General features: G+C 38.8%; 1 protein-coding gene across 1 annotated transcript in view; it reads left to right on the top strand.

Annotated features, from left to right (window-relative positions):
- TM9SF2 (transmembrane 9 superfamily member 2) overlaps window positions 1-24,838 on the top strand; it is a 65,000-nt gene extending 40,162 nt beyond the window's left edge. Inside the window, exons 8-17 of the mRNA XM_075563459.1 lie at window positions 324-403; window positions 1,232-1,340; window positions 6,966-7,098; window positions 7,633-7,752; window positions 11,269-11,326; window positions 14,045-14,204; window positions 16,086-16,237; window positions 17,489-17,600; window positions 21,644-21,815; window positions 24,149-24,838. Coding sequence (XP_075419574.1) covers window positions 324-403; window positions 1,232-1,340; window positions 6,966-7,098; window positions 7,633-7,752; window positions 11,269-11,326; window positions 14,045-14,204; window positions 16,086-16,237; window positions 17,489-17,600; window positions 21,644-21,815; window positions 24,149-24,216 — 1,164 coding nt within the window. The 3' untranslated portion in view covers window positions 24,217-24,838. The remainder of the gene's footprint in view (window positions 1-323; window positions 404-1,231; window positions 1,341-6,965; window positions 7,099-7,632; window positions 7,753-11,268; window positions 11,327-14,044; window positions 14,205-16,085; window positions 16,238-17,488; window positions 17,601-21,643; window positions 21,816-24,148) is intronic.
- Window positions 24,839-25,246: the final 408 nt, after the last annotated feature.

Raw genomic sequence — 25,246 nt, 5'->3', positions numbered from 1 at the left:
AAATACAACTGTACATTTTTACATACAAAATACCTTTACTAATTATAAACTTACAGCAAGACTTAAAAAATACAAGTACCTATGTATTGTTAGGAACTCCTAAGTATTTTTTATTTAGTGCTTAATCTCCTAATTTCTCCTAGACTTGAATAAGTCTAAAACTGAGTCTCACAAATATGATATCATACCCTCGATGTGATAATTAGAAGTTGCAGTTGTTGATTAAACGGAAAGACAGACAAGTGGTGAATTGAAGTTTTGAAATTTATAGTCAATGCATTTTTAAGGTCTCATTTGTTTTTTCTACCCTCCCTTCCCTGTAGGAAGATAAAAAAATCAGATGGGCATCCAGATGGGATTATATTTTGGAATCTATGCCTCATACCCACATTCAGTGGTTTAGGTAAGAGTACAGTTAATCGACTTTATGTTTTGTGCTGATTCTAATTTTTGCCCCTTTGAACATCTCATTTGATCGTTGATCCTTTCCCATTATTCAAAGTTTGGACTTCTGAATCAGATAGACGTTGGTTCGAGGTCTAGCTTTAAGTTACTGCTTGTGAGTAAAGGCAAATCACTTTTTCAGTATGTCTCTTTGTCTAGAAATCGTTACCTCACAGGATCTTGATATGGATTAAATCAGATAGTGAAATATTGAATTTAAGCAAGTTAGCTGTCAAATAAGAGTACCAAATAAATAGTTGCTGTGTTTACTGTTGTTGGTGGTTTTTTCAATCATTATTCTTTTCAAAGCATGACTCAGAAGTTTTTTACAGAAAGTTATTTATGGTGCCATTTTCTATTAAGCTAGTTAATCCTTTTGATATCACTAATTTACCCTGTACATTGGTTCCTCAGCAAACTTCTGAGGGTGGGATCAGTTTTTAATCCCTTGCGATTTGTTCTGCAGTGATTCAGAGACAGTTAAGTTAGTTAATGTCAGCCAGGGGAAAAAGTGAATCTGCAGCAGACAAATCCGCATTCTTCTCATTTTGGTGGTACATATAGTTCTAAGTAGACAGCAACATTGTACTGTATGTAAACTGAGAAATCCAAAGGGAGGAAACATGGAAGAGCATAGACTATTGAATTGGTTAAGCTATAGGTCACAACGTTTTCATATTAAAATTGATCAGAGCCATTTACTGTTACTCAGTGAGCCATTGTACATCATGTTTCACCACTTCAGAAGTCCCACTAGAAATGCATTGTGGTGTGCTTCTTTCTACAGCATAATGAATTCCCTGGTTATCGTCCTCTTTCTATCCGGAATGGTAGCTATGATCATGTTACGGACTCTACATAAAGATATTGCCAGATATAATCAGATGGATTCTACGGTGAGTGGAAACTTTTCAACTACTCTCTGGCCAATCGCAGTCATTATTTTTACTTTGGAACAAGCCTAAATAGCTTTGGCAGAACTGCCTTTTAAAAGGTGATATTGAATTTAAGAAAATGGTAGATATTTGGTATCCTCTAGAAATGTCCTCTGCGTTCTAGAGACAAAGCTAAATCCCCAGAGCTGAACTACTGGTCATACTCTCATCCCTGTCATTTAGCCTGGTGCAAAATAGTGTAGCTAACTGTGTCCTCGTGTCTCATTCTTGTGCCACCTTCTGGTCAAAATCTCCATACCCAGCATACACCTGGTTTGTGAAATAAATGGCAGAATAGAGTGGACAGTCTCCCAATGAGTTTTAATTGTATATCTGTACATATGTGTGTGTTAAATATTTCTATATGTGGATGTTTAAGCTGAATTTTTATTATTTTGACATTTTGGTATATTCAAAGCAATTTAACAACCTGGAGTTTCTTGTTTTGTTTATTCTTAAAGCACATTGAGTTGCATAATGATATGCAAATTATATTTTATTTTATAACAGCAAACTGAAAATTATAAGAATTGCAGTAATTTCTAAATGAATACAAAAACTCAAGTTTTTCTTTTTTTTTCTCTTCCCTAGTTTCTTCAGCCTTTCTCTCCAACTTTTCCATCCTGTTCTAATTAGAAAAGAATATACCAATATTTATAAATTTTGGAGATTTCTGTTTTTTCTCATAATTTTAGTTGGTTTATATATCTTGCTAAATATTGTATTTACATAATTTCATGATACTCATCACAGTTTTTAATTGTATAGAGCCACCCTGGAGAATATGGCAGTAGCTGCATTGTTTACATCTCACTCTCACTCTTTTCCTCCCTCCAGTCCTTTACAGAGAAATAGTCAGTGAGCCCGTTAAAGCTTAAGTGAGATCATGTCACTCCTGATCATGCTGCTCTCAGCTTCCCCTTAACTCTGAGTAAAAGTCTTTGTCATGTCTATAAATAAGACCAGATCATTGCCATCCAGTCAGTTCTGACTCATAGCAACCCTGTAGGACAGAGTAGAACTGCTATGCCTTTGAATTTTTGAGACTATAAATCTCCGTGGGATCTGACAGCTTTACTTTTCTCCTGTTGAGCAACTAGTGGATTTGAACCACTGACCTTTTGGCTAATAGCTCATTGCTTAATCCACTGTGCCACTAGGGTTTTCATACTGCCTGTCATATCCAAATAATCTAATCCTGTATTCTTTCTCTATAAAGTTCTGTACCAACTATACTGACTACATTTCTGGTCATCGGGCACTGTTGTATTTCTGGTATTTCAGATAATCCCTAGCATGTAGTTGGTGCTTGATAAATATTCATTAAATGAATGCATAAATAAATCCATAAATGGACCACAGTTGTTGATACATTTCAGCTTATGATAGATAAAAGAGGTCTCCCAGGACTCCTTCACTCTACCTTCTAACAGGTGAGCTGAAATCAGAACAGGAAACCCTGTATGTGGGTCAGTGGCTATATTAAGACTTCACCCAGTTAGGAGATTAAACCCTGGGTTAGTAATGAGGGAGCTGAACCCCACCATTATGACTGGATTCTTGAAATGGGACCAAAACGGATCTAGGTCAGTAAGTACCATCTGATTCTTTGCAGAATCAAGTAGAAATCCTCAGAAAGAAAGTCTCTAATATTTAAGTTCTCAGAATTCCTCTAATTCAAGATCAATTAAATATGAATTTTCCAACAGAGATTAATAATATATAATAATTGGATTTAGACACTCTTCCTCCCCTCCAAAAAATTTCAGTCACTGGACTTATTACAGAGTATAAAATATGTGAAAAAATTTCTGTTAAAAATGTTTCAGAACAGATGAAGATGAAAGATGAGAATCCATAGATAAAAGGAAGCATAATTTCTCAAGTATAATATTTTTAAATTCACCCTAGATCAATTGTGATAAAACCATTGAACACCAAAGACAAGGAGAAGATCTTAGAATCAGAGGACAAAAACAAACAAGCAGACAAACTGGCACCTGCAAAGGGCTAACAATTAAATTGACAATGGAAGCCAAAGATCATGGAGTAATATTTTTAAATTGATGAGGGAAACTAACTGTTGACCTACAATCATGTACCCCCCAAAACTGAACTTTCAAAAATGGAGTTACAATATCATTTCCGAACTAACAGAAACAGTTGACCACAGTGGACCCCTACTGAAGAATTTATGTAGAAATGGAAAGGAAAATAACCCTGTAGGCAGATTTCAAAGGATTGCTGAACAGAGAAATCCTAAATAAGCATTTTTATATAAAATAACAATGCATTGTGGATAGCTATTTTTAAAATGTCTATTAACCCATCAAATGGAGGCATTGTTTAGGCCACTGTGTATGTGTTGTGTCTAAGGGCAGTGGTTGCTCAGTGTTAGGATTTTCACCTTCTTGGTGGCTCTGCACCACTTATCTGTCAGCTCACCATACTGTGGGGCTTGCGTGTTGAGGCTGGACGGTGTGCCACTAGCATTTCAAATATCAGCAGTGTCTCCCAGGACGAACAGGTTTCAGCAGAGCTCTAGACTAGGAGCAGACTGCAAAGAAGGGATTGGCAGTACACTGTTGAGGGGATCAGCCCCTGAAAACCTTATGAACTGCAGCAAAACATCTGCTACACTGCTGGAAGATGAGCCCCACAGGTTGGAAGACAGTCAAAATATGACTGGGGAGGAACTGTCTTCTCCAAAAGACTTTAATGACAGATGAGCAAAGCTTTCCGGACCTTCATTTGCTGATGGAGGGCAACGATAAAGAGCTATAAACATCTATTAATAATTGGAATGTATGCAGTATGAACCTAGGAAAATTGGAAGTCATCAGAAATTAAATGAAAGCTTAATGATTGATGATGTCCTACCATTAGTGAGCTGAAGTGAACTAGTATTAGCCATTTTGAGCCCGACAGTCATATTCAAGAGAGTGTCACATTCATCACCTAAAAGAATGTTTCATGGTCTGTCTTTCAGTGATACCTATCTATTTGATAAAACTATTACTCAAATGTATGCAGCTACGAATATCAGCGATGTAGAATTTGAAGTTTTACTTCTTCAGCTTGAAATTGATCAGACATGCAATCAAATGCATATTTGGAATCAAGATGCATAATTACTGGAATGTAGAAGTTGGAAACAGAAAAAGGCTTGGTATTTGGGAAATGTGGCCTTGATAGCAATGAAGCTGAAGATCATATGATACAGTTTTGAAAACCAACTACTTCATAGCAAATACCTTTTTCATTGTCTACATGAGAGACAATGGAGAGACACAGTATTATCAGCTCAGAAAAAGCCAATACCCACTGTAGAACTGACCATCAATTGCTTACATGAAAGTTCAGGTTGAAGTTGAAATTTTAAACAAATCCATGATAGCCTCAAATTGCAATACTGAAGGATTCTGTTGGTAAAATGCAGAATGTTCTAGGAATCACCCGCAGAAGATAAAGGACTATAGAGAGTCACTGTTCTAAAAATACTGTGAAGAGGTGGCATATGATTGAGAAACAGTTGTTTTATAGGAGGAACTCCAAGGTAGACTGAAGGCATTAGTGAGAAACAAAAACTGTAGGAATTAAGGAAAAACCAAGTGAAATGTTTCAACAAACTAGTGCTAAGCTTAGAAGCATTTACTAATCTATGCCATTTGGAAATTTAGAAGAGACATACTTGGCCAGATGACTGGAAGCGATCCACATTTATTCCTATTCCAAAGAAGGGTGACCCAACAGAATGCAGAAATTATCCAAAATATCATTGATTCCACATACAAATAACATTTTGCTGAAAATAATGTTGAAGTAGTTGCAGCAGTACATCAAAGAGAGCTTCCAGAAATTCAAACTGAATTCCGAAGAGGTCTTGAAACAAAGGATATCCTAACTGATGTCAGGTGGACCTTGGCTGAAAGCAGAGGACAGTAGAGTTGTTTAATTGTGTTTTATTCACTATGGGAAGGCATTTGACTATGTGGTTCATAACTGACTACAGATACCAAAAGGAAGCATGGGGATCCAGAACATTTCATTGTGCTTATGTGGAACCTGTACGCAGATCAAGAGATGGTCACTGAAAACAGACAAGGGACCACTGCATGGTTACAGATCAGGACCGATGTGTTGCTGGAGTTGCAGCCTATGCCCACACTAATTCGGTCGGCGTGGTGAGCAAAATGTCTGAGAGGCAGGACTGTGTGAGACAAAGGAACAATCTTAGTGACGCAGATGATACAACTTGGCTTGCTAAAAGCAAAGAAAGCTTGACACTCTTACTGATGAGGATTAAACATGGCAGCCTTTGTTATCAATTGCAACTCAATGTAAAGAAAACAGAAATTCTCACAATTGGACCACCGTGATAAAAGGAGAAAACACTGAAATTGTCAAGGATTTCATTTTACTTGGCTCCACTGTCAATGTTAATGGGAACAGCATTCAAGATATAAGTAACATACTGCATTTTGCAAATCTGCACAAGACCTCTTCAAAGATGTCACTTTAAGGAGCCCTGGGGTAGTGGTTGGGCTAGAGTCTTCATGGTTTGCAGTTTGAAACCACCAGCAGCTCCGCAGGAGAAAGACTACTTTCTACTCCTGTGAACAGTTTGTTTCGGGAACCCCCAGAGGGTCACTGTGAGCCAGCACTGAGTTTGGCTTGGGGTTAAGGATGAAGGTGTGCCGGACTCACTCAGCCCGTGACATTTTCAGTCACCTTACATCTGTGTGAAAGCTGGACAGTGAATAGGGAATACTGTGGAAGAATGGATGCATTTGAGTGAGAAATGTTGAAAGTGCCATGACCTGCCACCATAGCACATCTGTCTGGGAAGTACAGACAGGGTGCTCCTTGGAAGTGCGGGTGATGAGGCTTTGCACAGGGTCTGCAAAACAGGAAGAGCCTCACTGAAATGAGTTGACCAAATGTTTTAAATGACACAGGCTGAAACACTGGCCTCAGGCGTAGCATAATTATGAGACTGGGGAAGGTCTGTGTAGTGTTTTCTCTTTGTACCTAGGAACAGATTCAAAAGCACCTAACAACAACAGGAAAAAAATCAGCCAATGTAAACCCTTTTGTGTATAAAGGCCACCATGTGTCAGAGGCCCATTTAACAGCATCTAAGAGCAACGTGTTTGCATGTAGTTTGGGCTAGTGATACAAATTTATTAATATATTATAAGCTTACTGCATTAGCAAAGTAAGTATAACATGAAAGCTAATATTTTGCTATTTTGGAGGTTATCATTAGAATATCGTCTAAAAGTTAAATCATCAAATTGGATTATAAAGTTTCACATAGAGAAATTAGCTGTCACATTGTTCTGTTTCTTTTTAAAATTTCTCAATAGCTATATTTATAGACCTTACCACATGACATTCCTTTAAAAGCAAATCAAGAAAGCCACAGTTTCAAGTCACGCTTCATATTTTCAGATTTGAAATCAGGACTGACACATTAAATTTTTTTCTTTAATTTTATGTAACATCATGTTCAGCTGTGAATGAATTGTCTACTTGTCTTGGTGATACTACATGAAAAATTAAAACTATTTTATTCCCTTTTAGGAAGATGCCCAGGAAGAATTTGGGTGGAAACTAGTTCACGGTGATATTTTCCGCCCTCCACGAAAAGGGATGCTGCTGTCTGTCTTCCTAGGATCAGGGACACAGATCTTAATCATGACTTTTGTGACTCTGTGTAAGTGTTAAGTGAAGATTGAAAAGCAGGAAATACTTATTTTAAGTTTTAGTAGTTAGTTGAAAACCAATTTTCCAAAATAAGAGTACTTGTAAGAGTTCTTTAACTCTCAAGATCATGGATTAGCTGTGCCCAAAGGCTTGATTCTTCATATGCCCCTTAAGGAGCCCAAATTTGAACCTAGTTTTGGTTATAAACTGGACCAAAGTAATCATCATAGTGGAAATGGTTTTTTATTCCTATTTCTTTTAACAGCTGCACTTGAATCTCTGTAAAGCTGAAAGCCTCTCAACATTTAGTCAGCCTTCCCCCAAAAAAGAAAGTGGGGTCTGTGGACTCTCATAAGATACTTCTAATGTGGAGTTGGCTGTGTTTGTGAGCAAATAAATGCAGTACATTAAGTGTTCTTGAAGAGTCTGTGTGGCTGCCTGTGTGTTCATGAAGTTGTGTTCTCATTTCAGAGCAGAGGATTCTTCATCATTTTACAAAAGAGGAGCCATTGATACATTTGATGATAACCTTTTTTTCTTTCAGTTTTTGCTTGCCTGGGATTTTTGTCACCTGCCAACAGAGGAGCGTTGATGACCTGTGCTGTGGTCTTGTGGGTGCTTCTGGGGACTCCTGCAGGCTACGTTGCTGCCAGATTCTACAAATGTAAGTTTACGTTTCTACTCTGATTAAGTGTCAAATCAGTCACATGTATGCCATCAATGGGTCTGAACCCTTGTATCACATATTACAGCTCTTTATAGGTATGTATTGTCCAAAGAGACCTGGCTGGTGATCGCTCCTATGAAGGGAAGGACTGTCCCTAGATTTAGTTGTTCACAAATCCCATGCAGAGAAGTAAGAAAATTTATGTGTTTCTTACACACCATTCTTTCTCTCCTTTTTCTTTTAAGGGTTGATTTACTAAAATTTCAACAAGACAACTTAACTTAGATTTGCTATTTTCCTAGAAGCGTATGTAGACTTGTAAAAGAAGAAAATATAGAAACAAGCAGCCCCTTATTTGATAACTAAAACAGATAATACATACAAGTAGGTGTTTTTTTACATGTGAGATGTCATACTTAAAATTGTCTCAGTTAAGTGTTGATAACCAGCAACTGTATTGAAAGTAAATTAAGAGCTCACTGTTTAAAAAGAGCCCCGGAGTAAGTTACTTTTTGTAATGTAATTAGTTACATTTTTTATGTTCTACTTTTCTGAAGTAAAATGAAGTTCAGTTCAAAATGTATTTTGAATTGTAAGGGCGGGTTTGTGATGAGACAACTTAAAAAGCAGCCTCTCCAGGCCTGTGAATACCAGGTTTGGCGGCACTGAGGAATATAAAGTCTTATTGAGTAATTTGTGATTTAAAACATTTAAAGAACTAGGATCTCCCACAGTTTCCTGACTAAATTTGAGGTAAAGCACAGTAGAGTTACGTAAGTTACCTTAAAGTAAGCACTGGTAGAAACAAATAGCTTATCTTTGCCAGGTACAATTCTTTCCTAAGCATTAAAAATATTCTGTGTATATATACAAGGGGGTACCCAAAAAAACTGGAAAATTTTTTTCAACTTAAAAACAACCTTATCACTTTTAAAGTACTCTCCACTACACTTAATACATTTATCAAATCTGCTATTCCATTCTTGGAAACATTTTTCAAACTCATCTGTCTGGATGGCTGACAGCACCTCCCTCGCTTTTTTTTATCATCTCTTCTACTTTTTCAAAGCGCTGTCCTTTTGTGTCCCTCTTCACTCACGGAAACAAAAAGAAATCGCAAGGATTGCGGTCAGGTGAGAACCGTGTGAGGCAGGAGAGACATGCTGGGTTTGGGGGATTTTTTTTGCCCAAATCTGGCACACGCAGATGGCTGCTTGAGCAGGTGCATTGTCTTGGTGACAGAACCAGTCCCCTATCTGCCACAGATCAGACCTTTTTTTGTTGCACACTGTTACGCTATCTTTCCAGAACTTCTAAATTGAAAATTTGATTAGCAGTCTGACCTGGTGGAACGGATTCCAAATACACTGCAAGTCGACATTTTCATTCTTTCGGGAAGTTGAGGGACTTCCAGAAGGAGGTTTATCATCAGTCAACATTTCACCTTTTTTGGAACAAGAGAACCACGTGTGCTTCAGTTTTCCCCACAGCGCTGTCCTTGTAAGCTGTGTTCAACATCACAGCAGTTTCTGCGGCATTTTTCTTGATCAGGAAACAAAATTTCAAAGCTCACCCTGTTCTTTTAAATCAGCCATCACAAAAAGTGCAGTTCAAGCGAGACAGCTTTTAAGAAAAAAACTCACTGTGACCAGAGAGAACCTTCCCAGACGACCCACTGGGTGCACGCACTCAGAGCGAGTTGCTCAAGTGAGGAAAATGGGTACTACAAAAGCTCCACTCTGCCCAGCGCAATTCTGGTTTGGGGGAGTACCCCCTTGTGTGTGTAAGTCAGTGTAAACATCTAAGTCTTTGGGGAAATTCTTTTTTCCTTAATGCCTAACACAGTCAGGAGTCTGGTCCCCAACTGTCCCCCTTCCCCCGCCCCTCCAACCACAGGCCCCTGTTTCTCAATCCAGCTACACTAGCTTTCTTTTGGTTCTTCATACAAGATAGGAATTTTTACAAACCTGCCCAAGGACTTTCCCACATGATGTTCCCTCTGCTTGACATTCTCATCTGTACGCCTTCCCTAGCCAGATCTCTGCCATCGCACCCTTTCAGTCGCCCGGCTGCAGGAAAGTAGTATGTTGGGATTTTGTCAGCATATCATCTAAATGTAATAGACCTTGACAGTTCAGTCAAATCATGAAGAGTTGTACAATCATCACTACAGTCAATTTTAGAACATGTTCCTCATTCTTGTACTCTTTATTATAAGCTCTCCATTGCCCCCAACCTTCCCTGTCCTAGACTCCCATGGAAACATTAATTCAGTTACTGACTTTACTGACTTGCCTATCCTGGATTTCATATACAGAAAAACATTTTAAAAAGACAAGATAAAATGGGGAAAACCTCGATACAAAAGAAAGCAGAACATATTAAAACTAGAACAGATTTAAAATGGATCAAAAGGGAGATCAAATGATGAGGTGTTAACCTAACTGCATCTGCAATCATGCACTTTCCAGTGCACTCTGCATGACAGCAAGGCTGTTCCCATCCCTGGTTCAGGGTCAGAGGGGATTCAACAGAAGCGAAATGCACATGTATTACCACAGACACACACTTTTTTGTAAGCTGAAACAATAAAATGGCCCAAAAGGGAGATCAAGTGATAGATTACGCGGCATGTTAATCAGAACATTACTAAAGATTGTCACATGATCGTAGTCACAAACTTCATTTTATAGAATCATTTCTAATGTTTCAACTGATAATTTGAATTTTTATTAGAATTGTATAAAGCTAAAAATTAGTAATTCCACAACATATTTGTCATTTTCTTTTAGTGTGGTTGGCAAACTTACAAACTATTATTTAAAAAAATCAAAGTAGTTCTCAGATCTCAACCAGTTCCTCTCTACCTTTTAACCTGAGACTAGAAGAGAGTGCCTTTATTTTTTTACTCTATCCTTCAAATTTGATAAATTTTAAGTGAATTTTAAAAAGCACAAGTTGGAAAGGGGTAAAGGAAAGCCAAAGGTCCATGTGCAAGTTTGCTCTCTCTTTTTAGGCACGTGATCTGCTATCTGATGCCCACTACCACTCATTGCAGGGCTGGAGGAGCCCTAACCATCAAGGCGGTTAGAAAACAAATGCAGTGCTTGTTGAACTTGGGCGCTTCTGGTTTTATAGCAAATTTCAAAACTGACCATAGGAGAGGGAGAAGGGACAGTCCACACTGTGCTTTTTCTGTCCCCAGCCAGCCCTGTTTGTCAATACTGTCTGGCATTTTAGGCAGTTTGTCTTGTTTTGAATTCAAAATGAAACACTGGCCCAGATGACGTTCTTTTGATAGGAATTTACTGTCTGCCAGTACAAAATTCTGCAGTGTAGAGTAGATCCTGAACATGCGTCCTTGGTTTGATCATTTCAAGTAAATATCAGAACATTTGCAGCTGTCCTTTCTGAGGACCGAGCACCCAGTGCTATTTAACAGTTTGTGGACTACTGCTTCGATGTTTGGTTGGCTTAAAGTCTATGTTTCACTATTTTTGTTTTCTTCTCTAGCTTTTGGAGGTGAGAAGTGGAAAACAAACGTCTTGTTAACATCATTTCTTTGTCCTGGGTAAGTGAATATACAATAATTGCTTGCTATTCTAGTCATAATTTAGTCCCCAAATTGTGTGTGTCCTAAATCTTCAATTTTCTCTCTCTGAACCACGTGATAAAGTGAGTTTAATTTTGTCAAAGGGTGTGAAAAGTAGATAGTAAATATTTGTTGAATGACCACTGCACACATTATCTGAGAAAAGCACCTTTTAGACTTGAAAATTTTTATATTCTCTTTTTCAAAAGTCTTAGTTTTTCTTAGTCTTTAGTAATCAGACTTACCTGTTGTCATGCAAGACTGCATTTAAAGCTTTTGACTTAAACACAAAAACTTTATCTGAAATTAGTTCAGGCAAACATAAATTTTTTGAGTTTCATCAAAAAGTATTATTATCTGTTTAAGAGTCTCTTAAGTAGAGGAACATATACAGAAAACAAAAAATAAACAATTACCATTGAAAAGCCCTTTACACGCTAAAAGACAACTTCTGATACCAGACATCTCCTGCTTCTACTTGTAGACGTAGAATCCACTTTCTCTTCAACCCCCAAATGTGTGGTGGTTAAGAACTAGCCCTTGAACAATCAGCAGTGCTAGAGAAAGCCCAAGTTGTACACTGTGCCGGTCAGAAGTAAAGGCGCTTTCCGGCCACAAGTGACTGGTAAGAGCCGGCTCTTTGGGCACGTTCAGTGTCAGCACCCTCAAATTATTACGTCCATTGAAGGTTCACGCGCCTCTCAGCCATTCCAGCACGATTCCCGATTGTGCTTCCCTCGAGCCACGTGTTCTGGTGTCATGGCTCTGCTGTAGATTCAAGGAGGCTGTTCACCAAGACTGTCTTTTATAAGCTCCGTCAGAACCATGCCTTTTAAGCATTCTTTCCCGTGTCTGACATCCTTGATTTCTCCCTTTCTATGGGCTGTGTCTACATTTTCTCCTATTCCTACAGACTTGACTGTTGTTCTGACACAGAGTGACCCCGTGACCGAAGCAGCACCACCCAGGCTCTGCTCCATCGGGTTTCTGTCATCTTTACAGGAGGGGCACGCGAGGTCTTTCTACCCCAGTAAATGTCTTGCGAAGAAAGAGTCTGTAGTCTTATTCCCATTTTCTCCACGTAAAACCAAACTCTGCCACGGGGTCCATGCCAGCTCATAGCAACTGTGTACGACAGGTCGAAGTGCCCTTTGGAGGTTCAGGACGGCAGCTGCTCACAGGAGTGGCAAGTCCCGTCTTTCTCTGACGAGTGCCTGCAGGCTTCCAGCTCTGACCCTGAGGACTGCAGCCCCACGCATCACCCTGGGCATGCGCCGCAGAGTTAGAGTGTAAACCTAGCCTTGTCCTCCAGCCATTTCAAATCGGGAAACCTGCTTCCTCATCTCTCCCTCTCCCTCCTTTCATTCCCTAACGTTGGAATGCTTCTACAAATGCTTTTTTGCTTTACAGAAATTTATGCTGGTTCTTTCATATTTCTAATCTATGCTTATCTGATTTATCTTCCTTGCCCCCTGCTCCTTAAAAGTACTGATTTAGATCAGGGAAAGTAAGTAGAGGGAAAGCAAACAGATCTAGGAGTAGAAGTGTACTGTGAGCACGGAGGAATTGGTGATCTTCTGGGATAGGAGGAAGCATTGTGGCTAGGAAACCTCTCCCTAGAAGTTGAGATAAGTCCTCATCTGCATGTAAGGAGCTCTGGGGATGCTGCGGGCCAGGTGAGGTCAGCAGCTCAAACCATCGCCATCCAAGAGAGAAAGATGAGGTGCTTTGCTCACACAGAGATTTACAGGCTCAGAAACACTAGGTAAGGTGCCAGGAGTCACCATTGACTCGATGACAGTGACTTTGGGATTTTCTTAAATACCTGCATGTAAGTGTGGCAATTAATGTAACACGGTAGCTTTTACTAGTATAAAACAAGGTTTGCGTGGGGTTTTGTTTGTTTGTTTGTTTTTAGGTTCTTTTACATAAAATTTTAGCTTTTTTACAAAATAACAATGGAGCTTTCAAAACTTAATGGAATGAAAAGATAGTGGAGTTTTCCCAGAAACTTTTTTTAAAATCATTTTATTGGGGGCTCGTACAATTCTTATCACAATCTATATATACATCCATTGTGTCAAGCACATTTGTACATTTGTTGCCATCATCGTTCTCAAAACATTGCCTTTCTACTTGAGCCCTTGAATCAGCTCCTCATTTTTCCCTCTCCCTTCCTGTTCCTCCCTCCTTCATGAACCCTTGATAATTTATAAATTATTATTATTTTGTCATATCTTACACTGTCCGACGTTTCCCTTCACCCACTCTTCCATTGTCCATCCCCCAGGGAGGAGGCTATATGTAGATCCTTGTAATCTGTTCCCCCTTTCTACCCCACCTTCCCTCCACCCTCCCGATATCACCACTCTCATCACTGGTCCTGAAGGGATCATCTGTCCTGGATTCCCCGTGTTTCCAGTTCCTGTCTGTACCAGTGTACATCCTCTGTTCTAGCCAGAGACTTACTAGAGGTACCATCACAGAGCACCGGGACAGTTTCCTCATGTGGAGACAGTGGAATGTGTTCACAAGAGACCGTGAGGGGGGAGGAAAGCAGGAAGGGGTTTTCCCAGGAAGCAGATTTTTCTCTACTTGATCGTTTGGCATTTTCTTTTGAATTATATTACTAATGACATAGTTGTTAGTATATCATTTTGCTCCTGGTTTTACTCAAAGCCCTGTGTTGTCTTCCAGGATTGTGTTTGCTGACTTCTTCATAATGAACCTGATTCTCTGGGGAGAAGGCTCGTCAGCAGCTATTCCTTTCGGAACACTGATTGCCATATTGGGTCTGTGGTTCTGCATTTCGGTGCCTCTAACATTTATTGGTGCATATTTTGGTTTTAAGAAGAATGTAAGTTTATTGGTGTTAATTTCTTCCAATAAATATCAGCTTAAAAATATCACAGAAGTGCCCCAAAGATAGAAACTTACCCTTTAGGTTCTGGATTTCATAGAAAATTGATCCCTGTTTTGATAGCAATCATTCTGAAATAATTTTTAGGGTGTGGTGGAAAGGTTACAAATGTAAACTTAGATCTCAAAGTTACTTAAATAAATGAAATTAATACAAGTTAATTGGAAAGCATTACTGAAATAAACTAAAACTTTGAAGTTTTGACATTGAAACAAATTTTTAATCTCCATTGTTCATACTTTTTTCTTAACAATAATACATGTGTTTCAAATGTGACTATTTTAAGGAAGATTATAAGCAGTCTGTCTCCAATATGCTGCCCCCTTCTAGCCTCAACCTAGGAAGCAAATGAGAATTTACTTTCTGGTTCAGTAGTATCTTTCTCCTACTCCACTATCTTTGACTCTTGTGAAAATATCCCATCCACAGGTTAAAAGAAGTACCATCATGTAGTAGATTAGGTGAGAGACATGGAATGCCCTGGCAGAAATGAGCATTGCTTTCTTAGTCTCTATTGCACCTAGCACACCAAACTGCAAAAGTAGTTTTTCAGTTCTTTGGGAGTTTGCTTAATGTATGATTTTAAATCTAAGTAATCATAAATAGTAAACTGACAGTTTGCATTAAAAAATATTAAGTATAAATATTCAAAATTTCAAATATTTGCTTGTTGAAAAGATGAAAAATGATACCATGATTCTTTGCCTATGTGCATACATGCCTAGATGGAAAATAGACCAGCCCAAGGAAGTATGATTTCAATGAAAATAACAAGTTTTAATGTGGGTTTATCGTCACAGATTATGTTGTGTTTTTTAAGCTCTTATTAGGAAATTAATTTCTATATCCATGCATTTTTCTATGTTTAAGTACTTTAATCCTATCCCCCATGCTACCTCCATCCCCCCCAAAAGTCACGGCCATGGAGCCAATTCCGACTCATGATCACCCTGAGTGTGGCAGAGTAGAAAGGCCTGCTCAGGCAGTCGTCGTGCAGCCGTAGATGGCCAGACACTGGATGAGACGTTTATAAATTCGTAGATGAGTGTCAACCATTAGGTTCTCGTTGTTTTTCTATGGCAGTGTGGTTGGTTGGAGTCCCGGTGGTGCACTCAGCGTGTTCAGCTGCTGAGTGAAAGTCCACCCACAGGCACCTCGGGAGATAGGCCTGGTGACCCACTGCCAAAAAACAGCCACAGAAAAGACTGGAGCGCAGTTCACCACTGACCCATGGGGGTCTCCATGCGTCTGAGTGAGCTCAACAGCTCCTGATTCTATGTCGTGCATTGTAGAGGGAGACTGCTTCAGAACATCACAGTACCTATGGCCATAAAGCTGTGTACACTCATTCTCTGCCTCCTTCAAAAGTTTTTGTATCTTAGTAATTTGAGCGATTTTAATAAAGATAATAGCTACCACCAAATAAAAATACATTGACAAATTTCAGGATCGGCTGCTTTCTCACTTTAAGTATATAATTAAAAAGAAAATTCCACTCTACCTTTGTATTAACTATTATTTTCTAAGTACTGTGTTCTCCTTTCCTGTATTCTTAGCTTGTCTAAAGCCATTAGCCAGCAGGTAACTGCAGGAAACAGCGATGACTTGTCCCAGGAGACAGGCTGAATTCTTGTACTTGATGGCATTCTGTTTCATTGCTTCTAAATACAAATTTCAGTTTGATGACTTAAGTAGGCTGTTATTGCCATTAGTGTCAGTTCAGAAGCTGAGAAAAAGCAGGCAAAAATAGTCTAATGCAGAGAAGAACTTTTTAAAAATAGCTAAATATGAATCCTTTTTTATTTTCCTTTTCTTTAGGCCATTGAACACCCAGTTCGAACCAATCAGATTCCACGTCAAATTCCTGAGCAGTCATTCTACACCAAGCCATTACCTGGTATTATCATGGGAGGGATTTTGCCATTTGGGTGCATCTTTATTCAACTTTTCTTCATTCTGAATAGTATTTGGTAAGCCAGAGGCAATATCCCTTCCATTGCCATTGCATGTAACCTATCTTTTTCCTTTGGTTTTTACAAATTGCTTTTTACATTTTATAATGTAACTAGACTTTATACAATAACCCAAGGTTATTTTACTTTTTCTAGTGTGGGACGTGGGTGGGGGAGAGAGAATAATACTGGTGACCATTCTAACTTGAGGAGGGAGGGTAAGAAAGAGAACAGAAAGCAATAGACTGGACAGTGATGGATGTTAACTTGGGGGAAGAGTAAAATGGTCCACAGAATGAGAGATCAAAGAGCGCGGGGAGGGTGTTTGGGTGTTTGATTAGTAGCTTAGACTATTGAATACCAAGTTGATCTGAAATGTAAACCCCTACCCGATTTACAATTTTTAAAAATATAAATTGAAGATTGTTACTTCTTACTTCTTATTCATTCTTAGTTCGTATAGCTCAGTCTTAGAACTTACCATTTTACACAGGTGGAGCTGAGGCTCTGAGGTTGACTGCCCATTGTAGCCCTAGGTTATCCAAAGCAATACTCCTAACAGTCACGCAGTACCACTTCCACAGACGAGACTGAGCGGCCCGTAGAGGTGGCTTGAGACAGCATTGGAGACAGGCCAGAGCATCTTCAGAGGCCTACCCAGTCCTAAGATTTCTTTCATTCTGTGATTTTTGTTGTTGTTATTGTTCACAAGTGGAAACTTGTAGTGGCTATTTTTAGCTACTCTGTTAAAGTTGCTGAGTTGGTATTGACTTGATGGCAGTGAGTCTGGTTTTTTTTGGTGGTTTGAGTGTATATTTTGTAATATATTTTGATCATTATTTGATCATATTAACATATGCTACAGAAAGTAATGGGTAGCATAAAATTATAATTACCTAGATTTGAAGGTTTTAGTGATTAGAACCTAACTTTTCTTCCAGATTATTAATTTTTCAAATTTGATGATTTATCATATATAATTAACCCTATGTGTCAAAGTAACCCTTTATTGACTTTTCTCATGGGTGACAGTAGACAAGTCGACTAAACATATTTCTGAACATCCAGGTGTCTAGAGAAGGGAGATAAAGTAATCCAGTGGTATAGCGCCACCTCCTCTCTCCCCCGGCTCGACTCCCAACCCGTATCACCACCTGCATCTGTCAGGATTGGTCTGCTTTCATTAGAGGGGAGGGAAACTGAGACGAGCTTTTCATTTACTGTGTCAGGAGAAAATATGGTCTCATCAGAATGTCCATTTGTTTATAGGTCGCATCAGATGTATTACATGTTTGGCTTCCTATTTCTGGTGTTTATCATTTTGGTCATTACATGTTCTGAAGCAACTATACTGCTTTGCTATTTCCATCTATGTGCAGAGGTATGTATTAGCAATGTTTTTGCTACTCGCATATTTTTCTATCTTTGTTTATAATTTTAGTGTATAGCACATGTTAATTGAAATTATTTCTGTTTGTCTTGATAGAAATTGACCTGTATTGGCTAAATCAAATGTAGTCTGCTTTAAATTGAATTAAGATAGTACCTAATTCAGTATATTCATTTAGAGCTAATTATTAGAGACTTTCAATGTTCATTTCCAAAGAATAGTACATTATAAAGTTGTGCTCGATGTTCATTGAGTTTTTTTAATGCCTTAAAAATTAATACTAGTTTTATAATAAAAATGTTTCTAGACTCAGAATGTAATAAAAATTGATGTTAGATGTTGGGGAAAACCATTAAAAGTTTCAGTGATTACATTAAACAGCCAGGGAAGAAATTTTTGCCATGGAACAAGCAAGAAATTCTTGAACCTAAAACAAATTCAGGTTGGGTCAAGAGGAGGTCAACTGACCAAGTATTAAATACGATCTAGCATAATTAAGTTTGTAATGACCTCTGTCTGATAGGAGAGCTGTTTCGAGGCCCTTGCGTGTGGCTAGGTGTCTGCCAGAGGCTGAATCTGACAAGATACCCTGCAGATGGGTTTGGGCTGCACTGCCCTCCGCAGCCGTCTGTAAATTAGGTGCTCGCTGTTTGAGCTGTGGTTCTTTCCTTTTGTCATATTGGGTTCTGTTATTGTCATCCTTGGGTCCCACAAGCTGGTGTGCTGCTTCCATGTGATTCCTCACTTAGACTGCTGCATATTTGAATATAATAAGCCTTTAAGACCCCAGACACTTCCAATATATAGCCGGGCACCAATCTGACTTCTTCACCATAGTTTTCTATAGCACCCTTGTCTTCAATGATCAGTTCATGAGGGTGTGTCTGGAGCAGGGCCATGTTAACAGATATAACTGTTCTTAGATTGGGAGCACAGCCTCCACCTGCTCGTCCATGGGTTATGTCTGACGGGTTTACTTTGGCGGTTGTATTATGACAAAAACAGAACCCCTTAGGACCAAGAACAATAACAACCTACCAACAAAAGGCAGAAAACCACACAAGAAAAAATTGTCATTCATCTTCCTGGGGTATAAGGTGATTACATCGATAACATAAACAAATTTTCCAGTGACCCAGCGCTCCAGACGCTGCTGGTATAAGGAGTCTATGCAAGTACAGCCTATGCCAGCAGGAGCCGCACCCGGGAGTTGTTGCCGGCACGGTTCCATCTCCCCGTCGAGTGGAATCTGTTTACCCGGAGCAGATTGGTGCCATGGGAAAACTTACTGGATCACTTTGTACAAAGGCAGATCTCTGCCTAACAGATGAAATCTGTCATTCCAACGCAAGGGGGCTGCTTTTATTTTATAGTGAAGGTGAAACTTACACAGTTAAAATGGACCATTTTAAAGTGCAGTTCAAAGGCATTTCATATCATTCATAATCTTTTACAACCACCACCTCTAATTTCAACATGTTTTCATTACCCCTAATAAAATTCCATACCCATTAAGCAGTATTTCTCATTCTCCTCACGTCCAAGCTCCTGGCATTCCCAGTCTGCTTTTTGTGTCTATAGATTTACCCATCCTCAGCATTTCATAAAAATGAAATCATGTAATATGGGACCTATTGTGTCTCAGGTCTCATGTAGCATAATGTTTTTGAGGTTTAGCCACATTATAGCCTAAATCAGTACTTTACTTCACTTTATGGTGGACTAAAATTCCATTCTTTGTCTACACCACAATTTCTTATCTATATATTGGTTAATAGACATTTGGGTTCTGGGCTCAGGCACAAGAACGATTTTGAAGCTGGCCCAGGACCATGTAGTGTTTCATTCTGTTGTGCGGAGGGTCACCATGAGCAGGAACAGACTCGATCACAACAAAGAAGTTAATATGTTTTTTATTCTTGTACACATAATTTTTATTTCCCGTTAAACCCCCAACCTCTGCCATAGCCCTAAAGAAATGTTCATGTAGTTGCTGTCTATAGATTTATGTATTCTGGATTGCATTATAAAGAAAGTCATTTTAAAAAAAAACGCAATGAAAACAAAACAGAAAAACAACAACTGTGTGTTCAGTAATCATCTTTCCAGTATACTACACATCCACTCTGCGAGTGGATTTTGGGCTTTTGCTGTACTGTCACCCACAGCTTTCTGCAAACCAGGTTCTCAGAACTTAAGCTCTAATATAGTTCCCTCCTCTGAGCTTGGATTTTGTTATTTACAGTCCTTGGATCACATGGGCTAGTGTGCTCTTTCCTTGTCAATTCAGCTGACGCCTCTCTTAGATGGTGGTTACCTTAAGACAATCCTTGAAGAGCCCAGATGACAGACAGCCAGGCACCATCTGATTTCTTTACTATGCTGTAGCGCCCGTATCTGCAGTGACCAGTTGATGAGGACCAGTGTTGAGCAGGGCCACATCCTAAGAATTAAACAGTCAAACCGCTTTACATGCCAGCCAGACACGTACAAAGGCTCAAAGCCCTGGTTTGATGATGGTTGTCTTAACCGTTGTGAAATGGTGTCTCGACAGCAGTCCTACAGGACAGGGTAGAAGTGCACCTGTGGGTTCCTGAGACGATAAGTCTTTATGAAATGGAACACCTGGTCGCTCTCCGTAGAGCAGCTGCTGACCTCGCAGTTAACAGCCTAACATGTAACCACTCTGCAAACAGTTCTGTTTTAGTTGTGCACTTTGAGTGGGCTCTGACGTGCCCACACCGAACAACAAGCAACTCTGACAAGAGAGTTTAAGGCATTCTTCGGGTTTTCTCAACTTAAAGTGGTTTAAGGCATGTATGACAAAAGAGAGTGACTTTCTTTTAAAGGATCTACTGAACTAGAAACCATTTTACATAAAAGCAATAAGCTGTTTTAATAACCTTTATAAAATAGAGCTGGCCAGACTACAAGATAGGTTCATACTAATTTTTAGCCACATAAATAGGATAGCTGTAGATTCCTTTCTGGAAAGCATAAATTTTTACAAGGTGAAATCAAATCAAGTATCCATAGGACTTCAGTTCATCCCTGCCCAGATTTATTTCAAACAGATCATCTGAAGTCACCTCTGTGACCAGTTGCAGACACGGTTCTCTCAGCACTGTTCACTTACCTTGGTCTTATTAGCGTCCCTTCAGAATGACAATCCAATCAAAACTATGACTTCTGAGCGGATCTGGTAGGCCCGTTCACTTCGAGAGAGATCAGGTCAGAAGGTTATGGCACCTGTTTTTGTTTTTGAGATTCCCAAGGGATAATCTTGATAGACTTACTCAGAGGAAACAATGACTCTGCGGGCTTATTATGAAGCAGTTGTAAGAAGGTAGAAACTGCACTGGTAAGTAAAAGGCCAGGAAATACACCAAGGGAGTTTTTCCATCATAACACAGCACTTGCTCAGTCTTTGAGGATAGGTCGCAGGGACTGTCATAGAAGAATGTCCTTGGGAAGCCATACTTCGTCCACCCAAGCCATTACTCTTGCCCTTTCAGGCTTCTTTTTCAAAGCACATGGAAAAGTAATACATTTAAGTCCCTTGAGGTTGCCAAAAACTGCTCTTTTGACATGGTGTCAATCGAAGAGGTTAGGATTCTTCAGGGAATGGTTACCAAGATGGAAACACCGCCTTCAGAAGTATATAAATTAAGATGGGGAGAGTTTGTTGAGACATCAATAGCTTCATATTCTGGAATTTTTGTTTAATAAAGGTTTCTATGATTTTGTAGCAATACTGTTTTACTTAAGCTCTTACAGCCTAATGCCACATTGTTCATAAACTTTAATATTTTTCTAGGTTTTTAGCCAGTCTCTAAATATTTTCTCCAAAGCTGCTTTTTAATCCCTTCAGTGAAGAGGAAATAGGTAAAGTTCAAATAGGAGAAAGAGCCTGGAGCTTAGCAAACATTGGGTGTGGGAGCTATCTTCAGTTTGCGTATTGGCTTTGTGCCTTTAACCTGCTACTTGCTATCTATGGGGAAATGTTTTTCTGTAACGTTTTTCTTTTCTACTAGGATTATCATTGGCAGTGGCGCTCATTCCTCACCAGTGGATTTACTGCTGTTTACTTCTTAATATATTCAGTACACTACTTCTTTTCAAAACTACAAATCACAGGGACAGCAAGTACAATTCTGTACTTTGGTTATACCATGATCATGGTTTTGATCTTCTTTCTTTTTACAGGTAAGAATTGAAATGATTATTCTTAGTTCAGTTTTTAGGCAAAGAACTTACAATGATTTCCCTTGTATAAGAGCCATGAAGGTTTTCACTTCTCATGGTTCCTTCAGTTAGTCTTCATACAATGAAGCATGTGCTTGGCTCCGCCCACCTGTGAGTTGAATATTAGTTAAGTGAAAGTGGGAAACAGAATCTGAAGAACAAAGGTAGACAGTGTTCATTTCTGTGCTGAGTGCGCAGGCCTCGTAGACCAATAAAGCGTAAGGTTCCCCTGTGTTGACATCTTCCTGATTTACACACAGTCCCCCCCCCCCCAACCCCCGGCCAATTCAGAAATAGGGTAAAAATAACTACCTGCGTTTAGGAGTGGAGATGAGAGAAGCAAAGCCAGGATGCGATTGGAAACTGTCATAAGATAACCATCGGGGATTCCATGTTCCAGAAGTTTTCACTAGAAGCGTTAGTCTCCACTGTAAAGTCCAAGTGTCTCCTGGAACAGCATGTATCGCGTTGATGTTTATTCTGTGTACATCTTCTCCATCAAACGCGATGAAAGTTCTGTATGTCAGAGCCCTAGTGGTGCTGGCAACAACTGGAGTGAGCGACTGCACGGAAGTAAGACAGCAAAACTGTCTTTGGCCACAAAAAAGTAGTTGGTATGAAAGGTACATCTGAAGTTTCATCTAAAATTGCCTTGCATGCTAGATGAGAAAACATAGACACCAAAAGGAAAGACCTTTTTTTTTTAAGACCTGTCCTACATTTTACTTGTCTGTTAGTGTTTAAGAATATCGGGGCAGTTTTGCTGTGCTGCTGCTATTTCAGTGCGTGGCTGGCTCTGGGCACGTGTATCTGTTCTGTATTCCAGGTCATTGGTGAGACCTGGTCTCATGTGTATCTTAGTGTGGTATGATAGAATTTTTTTTTCTATGTGTGATGATAGAATGATTTGACTCCACAGCCTTTAATAAATGATTTGTAAAATAGAGGCAAAAAAATAGCAGAGACCTGTGAAACAAGAATTACCTACGTCTTTATGAATCTGTATTTGTGGGTCCATAAATACATATATAGAATAATTTATTCCATGCTTTATACACACACACAAATAAAGGCTGTGATGTGATTTTATTTAAGTCAATCCATTTTAGAAAACAAAATTATCCTGTCCTATAAGGAAAGATGCTAGTTTTAGTATGTAAATACTAGTTTCGAACTGTATGTCCCATACAAGACTGAACTAAAGCAATTAACATTCTTAAGGTTTGCCAGGATGGTGATAAAATGTTTTGTTCATCTTGAGAAAATTTTTCTCATCTTAAAACTCTCAAATTCTTACTAAGCACAAACTTGTTTATGTTCCACTGTTAGGTTGTCCAGTCTACAGTAAACCTGTAGAATATCCAAAATGTGTATTTATCTGTGTTTTCTCAAAAAAACTTAGTGCCCGCTGCGTTGTGTAGGTATTCAGTGCATATACAGCATGCAAGTCAGTAGTCTTCGCAGCGGAATTCTGAAGTTCCTACAGTCATATCCCATATCTAATCTCTTGATTTAGAAAATCTCTTTTAGTACTTTTTTGTGTGTGTTATATTTAAAACAATTGAGAACATTGTCGGGCTTCAAGGATGAAATGTACACAGGATATGCTTTTTGACCTTCAGTGTTCTGTATCCCCACTTAATGAATACTTTCCAGATGATAATCATAGGAAAAATGATAAGCCTCAGTTTATTTTTAATCTATTAAATGATTCATAATTAGCATATATCATTTGGAAAACGGTCTCTCAATGTGTGTTCAATAACCAAGTGTAGCATCATACAGTATAGTACAGTTATAGGATCGTTTACAAGCGTCCTGAACTTGAAGAAGTGAAACATGAACTCGAGTTCTGGTCAAGTCATTTTCCAGCCTCTTGACCGTGAGACAGCAGCATTAAAAGGGTGTCTCCATCTAGCATTACAATTCCTTGGAGTTCAGACTGGTGAAGTTACCAGACAGTCGAGGCATACATGTTTTCCTGTGTTGTCTCATTTCCTCTAGAAGGCCGTCTTTGGGGGTAGCTAGGGCAGATAAACGTTTCTCTGTCTAACAAGAGGAAGAGTGGGCGTGGAAAGGGCAGGGCTGAAGCTGTGGTGAAGTGTTGATTGCTGTTCTCCCCGGCGCTCAGCGTTGGCTGTGGAGCATCTTATGTCACTAGGGCAATCCCTAGTGACAGAACTCTTAGCCTTATATGGAAAACGTTTCGTTTTAATTTCTTGAAAACTATAAACTCGTAGTAACCATACTTAAAATAACCAATTTAATGGTTTTTGTTTTTTTTTCCTTTATAGGAACAATTGGCTTCTTTGCATGCTTTTGGTTTGTTACCAAAATATACAGTGTGGTGAAAGTAGACTGAAGCAGCCCAGTGTGACCAGTTAAAACAGAAATAAATTAAATTCTTCATCTACAAAGACCTGTTTTGTGACTCCCTTGAGTTTTCTCAGACTTATTGGCCTAGTATTTCATCAGAAGCAACATAATTCTAAGTACACCTCTACCCATACACCCTGTTTCCACAAGATACGTTGTCAGCACTAAAACATTTGTATTGTGATTTGATTAAGTCTATTTTCAGTTGTTCTCAATGAAGAGCAAACTTAAATATTATGTGCATTTATAAATAAGATAGCTCAAGAAATGTTCAGTACTTCTAATGGCAAAACATAGGCCATATTAAACGATACTGATGAAATGCAGGACAGTTGATTGTAAATAGCATTTTCTAGGCTCGGTAGGTGGAAAGAATTATTTTTCTTTAAAGGAAATAACTTTTTATCATGGTAATTTTGAAGGATGATTCCTGTGATATGCTCATTGGGGAATGCAGCTTTTAAAAACAAAAATCTCGTCATGTTGACACTTCATATCTTTCCCTTTTCTGTGTTGACTTCATTATGCCCGTGGCATTGGCCTTTGGAACTATGTGCCTCTGAGTCTTTCCGTTTATAAAGTTGTTCTCAATAAATACTGTAAAAACATCTTCATTGCAGCATTGTTATATATTTAAGGAGATTCTGTAAATACAAATCTATTTCCCAAGGGTGTTGAAAATGATTTAGACTGCTTTGTCAGATTTTGTTGGATCGTGTCAATGTAACACTTTTTGAGCTTTGGTCTAGATGAAATTTCAGTCTTCTGGGCTTTATGGCAAATTCTAACATCTCCATTGTTAGGCAGCAGGCACTTTAGTTGCCCACATCTAGCCAGATTATGATGCAAGTTCAATAGTCAATGTAGACCTTCTAACTACATTGGCATTAAGGATTTTATATTTTCTCTCTTTTTTTTTTACTATGATTTTTTAATCAGTTCTTTATGATCTAGACATTATATAAACTAGTAAGTCTTCATCTTTCCCTTAAAATTAATTGTATTGTCTTAATTTG

The sequence above is a fragment of the Tenrec ecaudatus genome, chromosome 11 (assembly GCF_050624435.1).
Source record: "Tenrec ecaudatus isolate mTenEca1 chromosome 11, mTenEca1.hap1, whole genome shotgun sequence".
In the NCBI taxonomy this organism is placed as follows: Eukaryota; Metazoa; Chordata; class Mammalia; order Afrosoricida; family Tenrecidae; genus Tenrec; species Tenrec ecaudatus.
The sequence above is the reverse complement of the archived record's forward strand: the minus strand, read 5'-3'. Positions and strand labels throughout refer to the sequence as shown.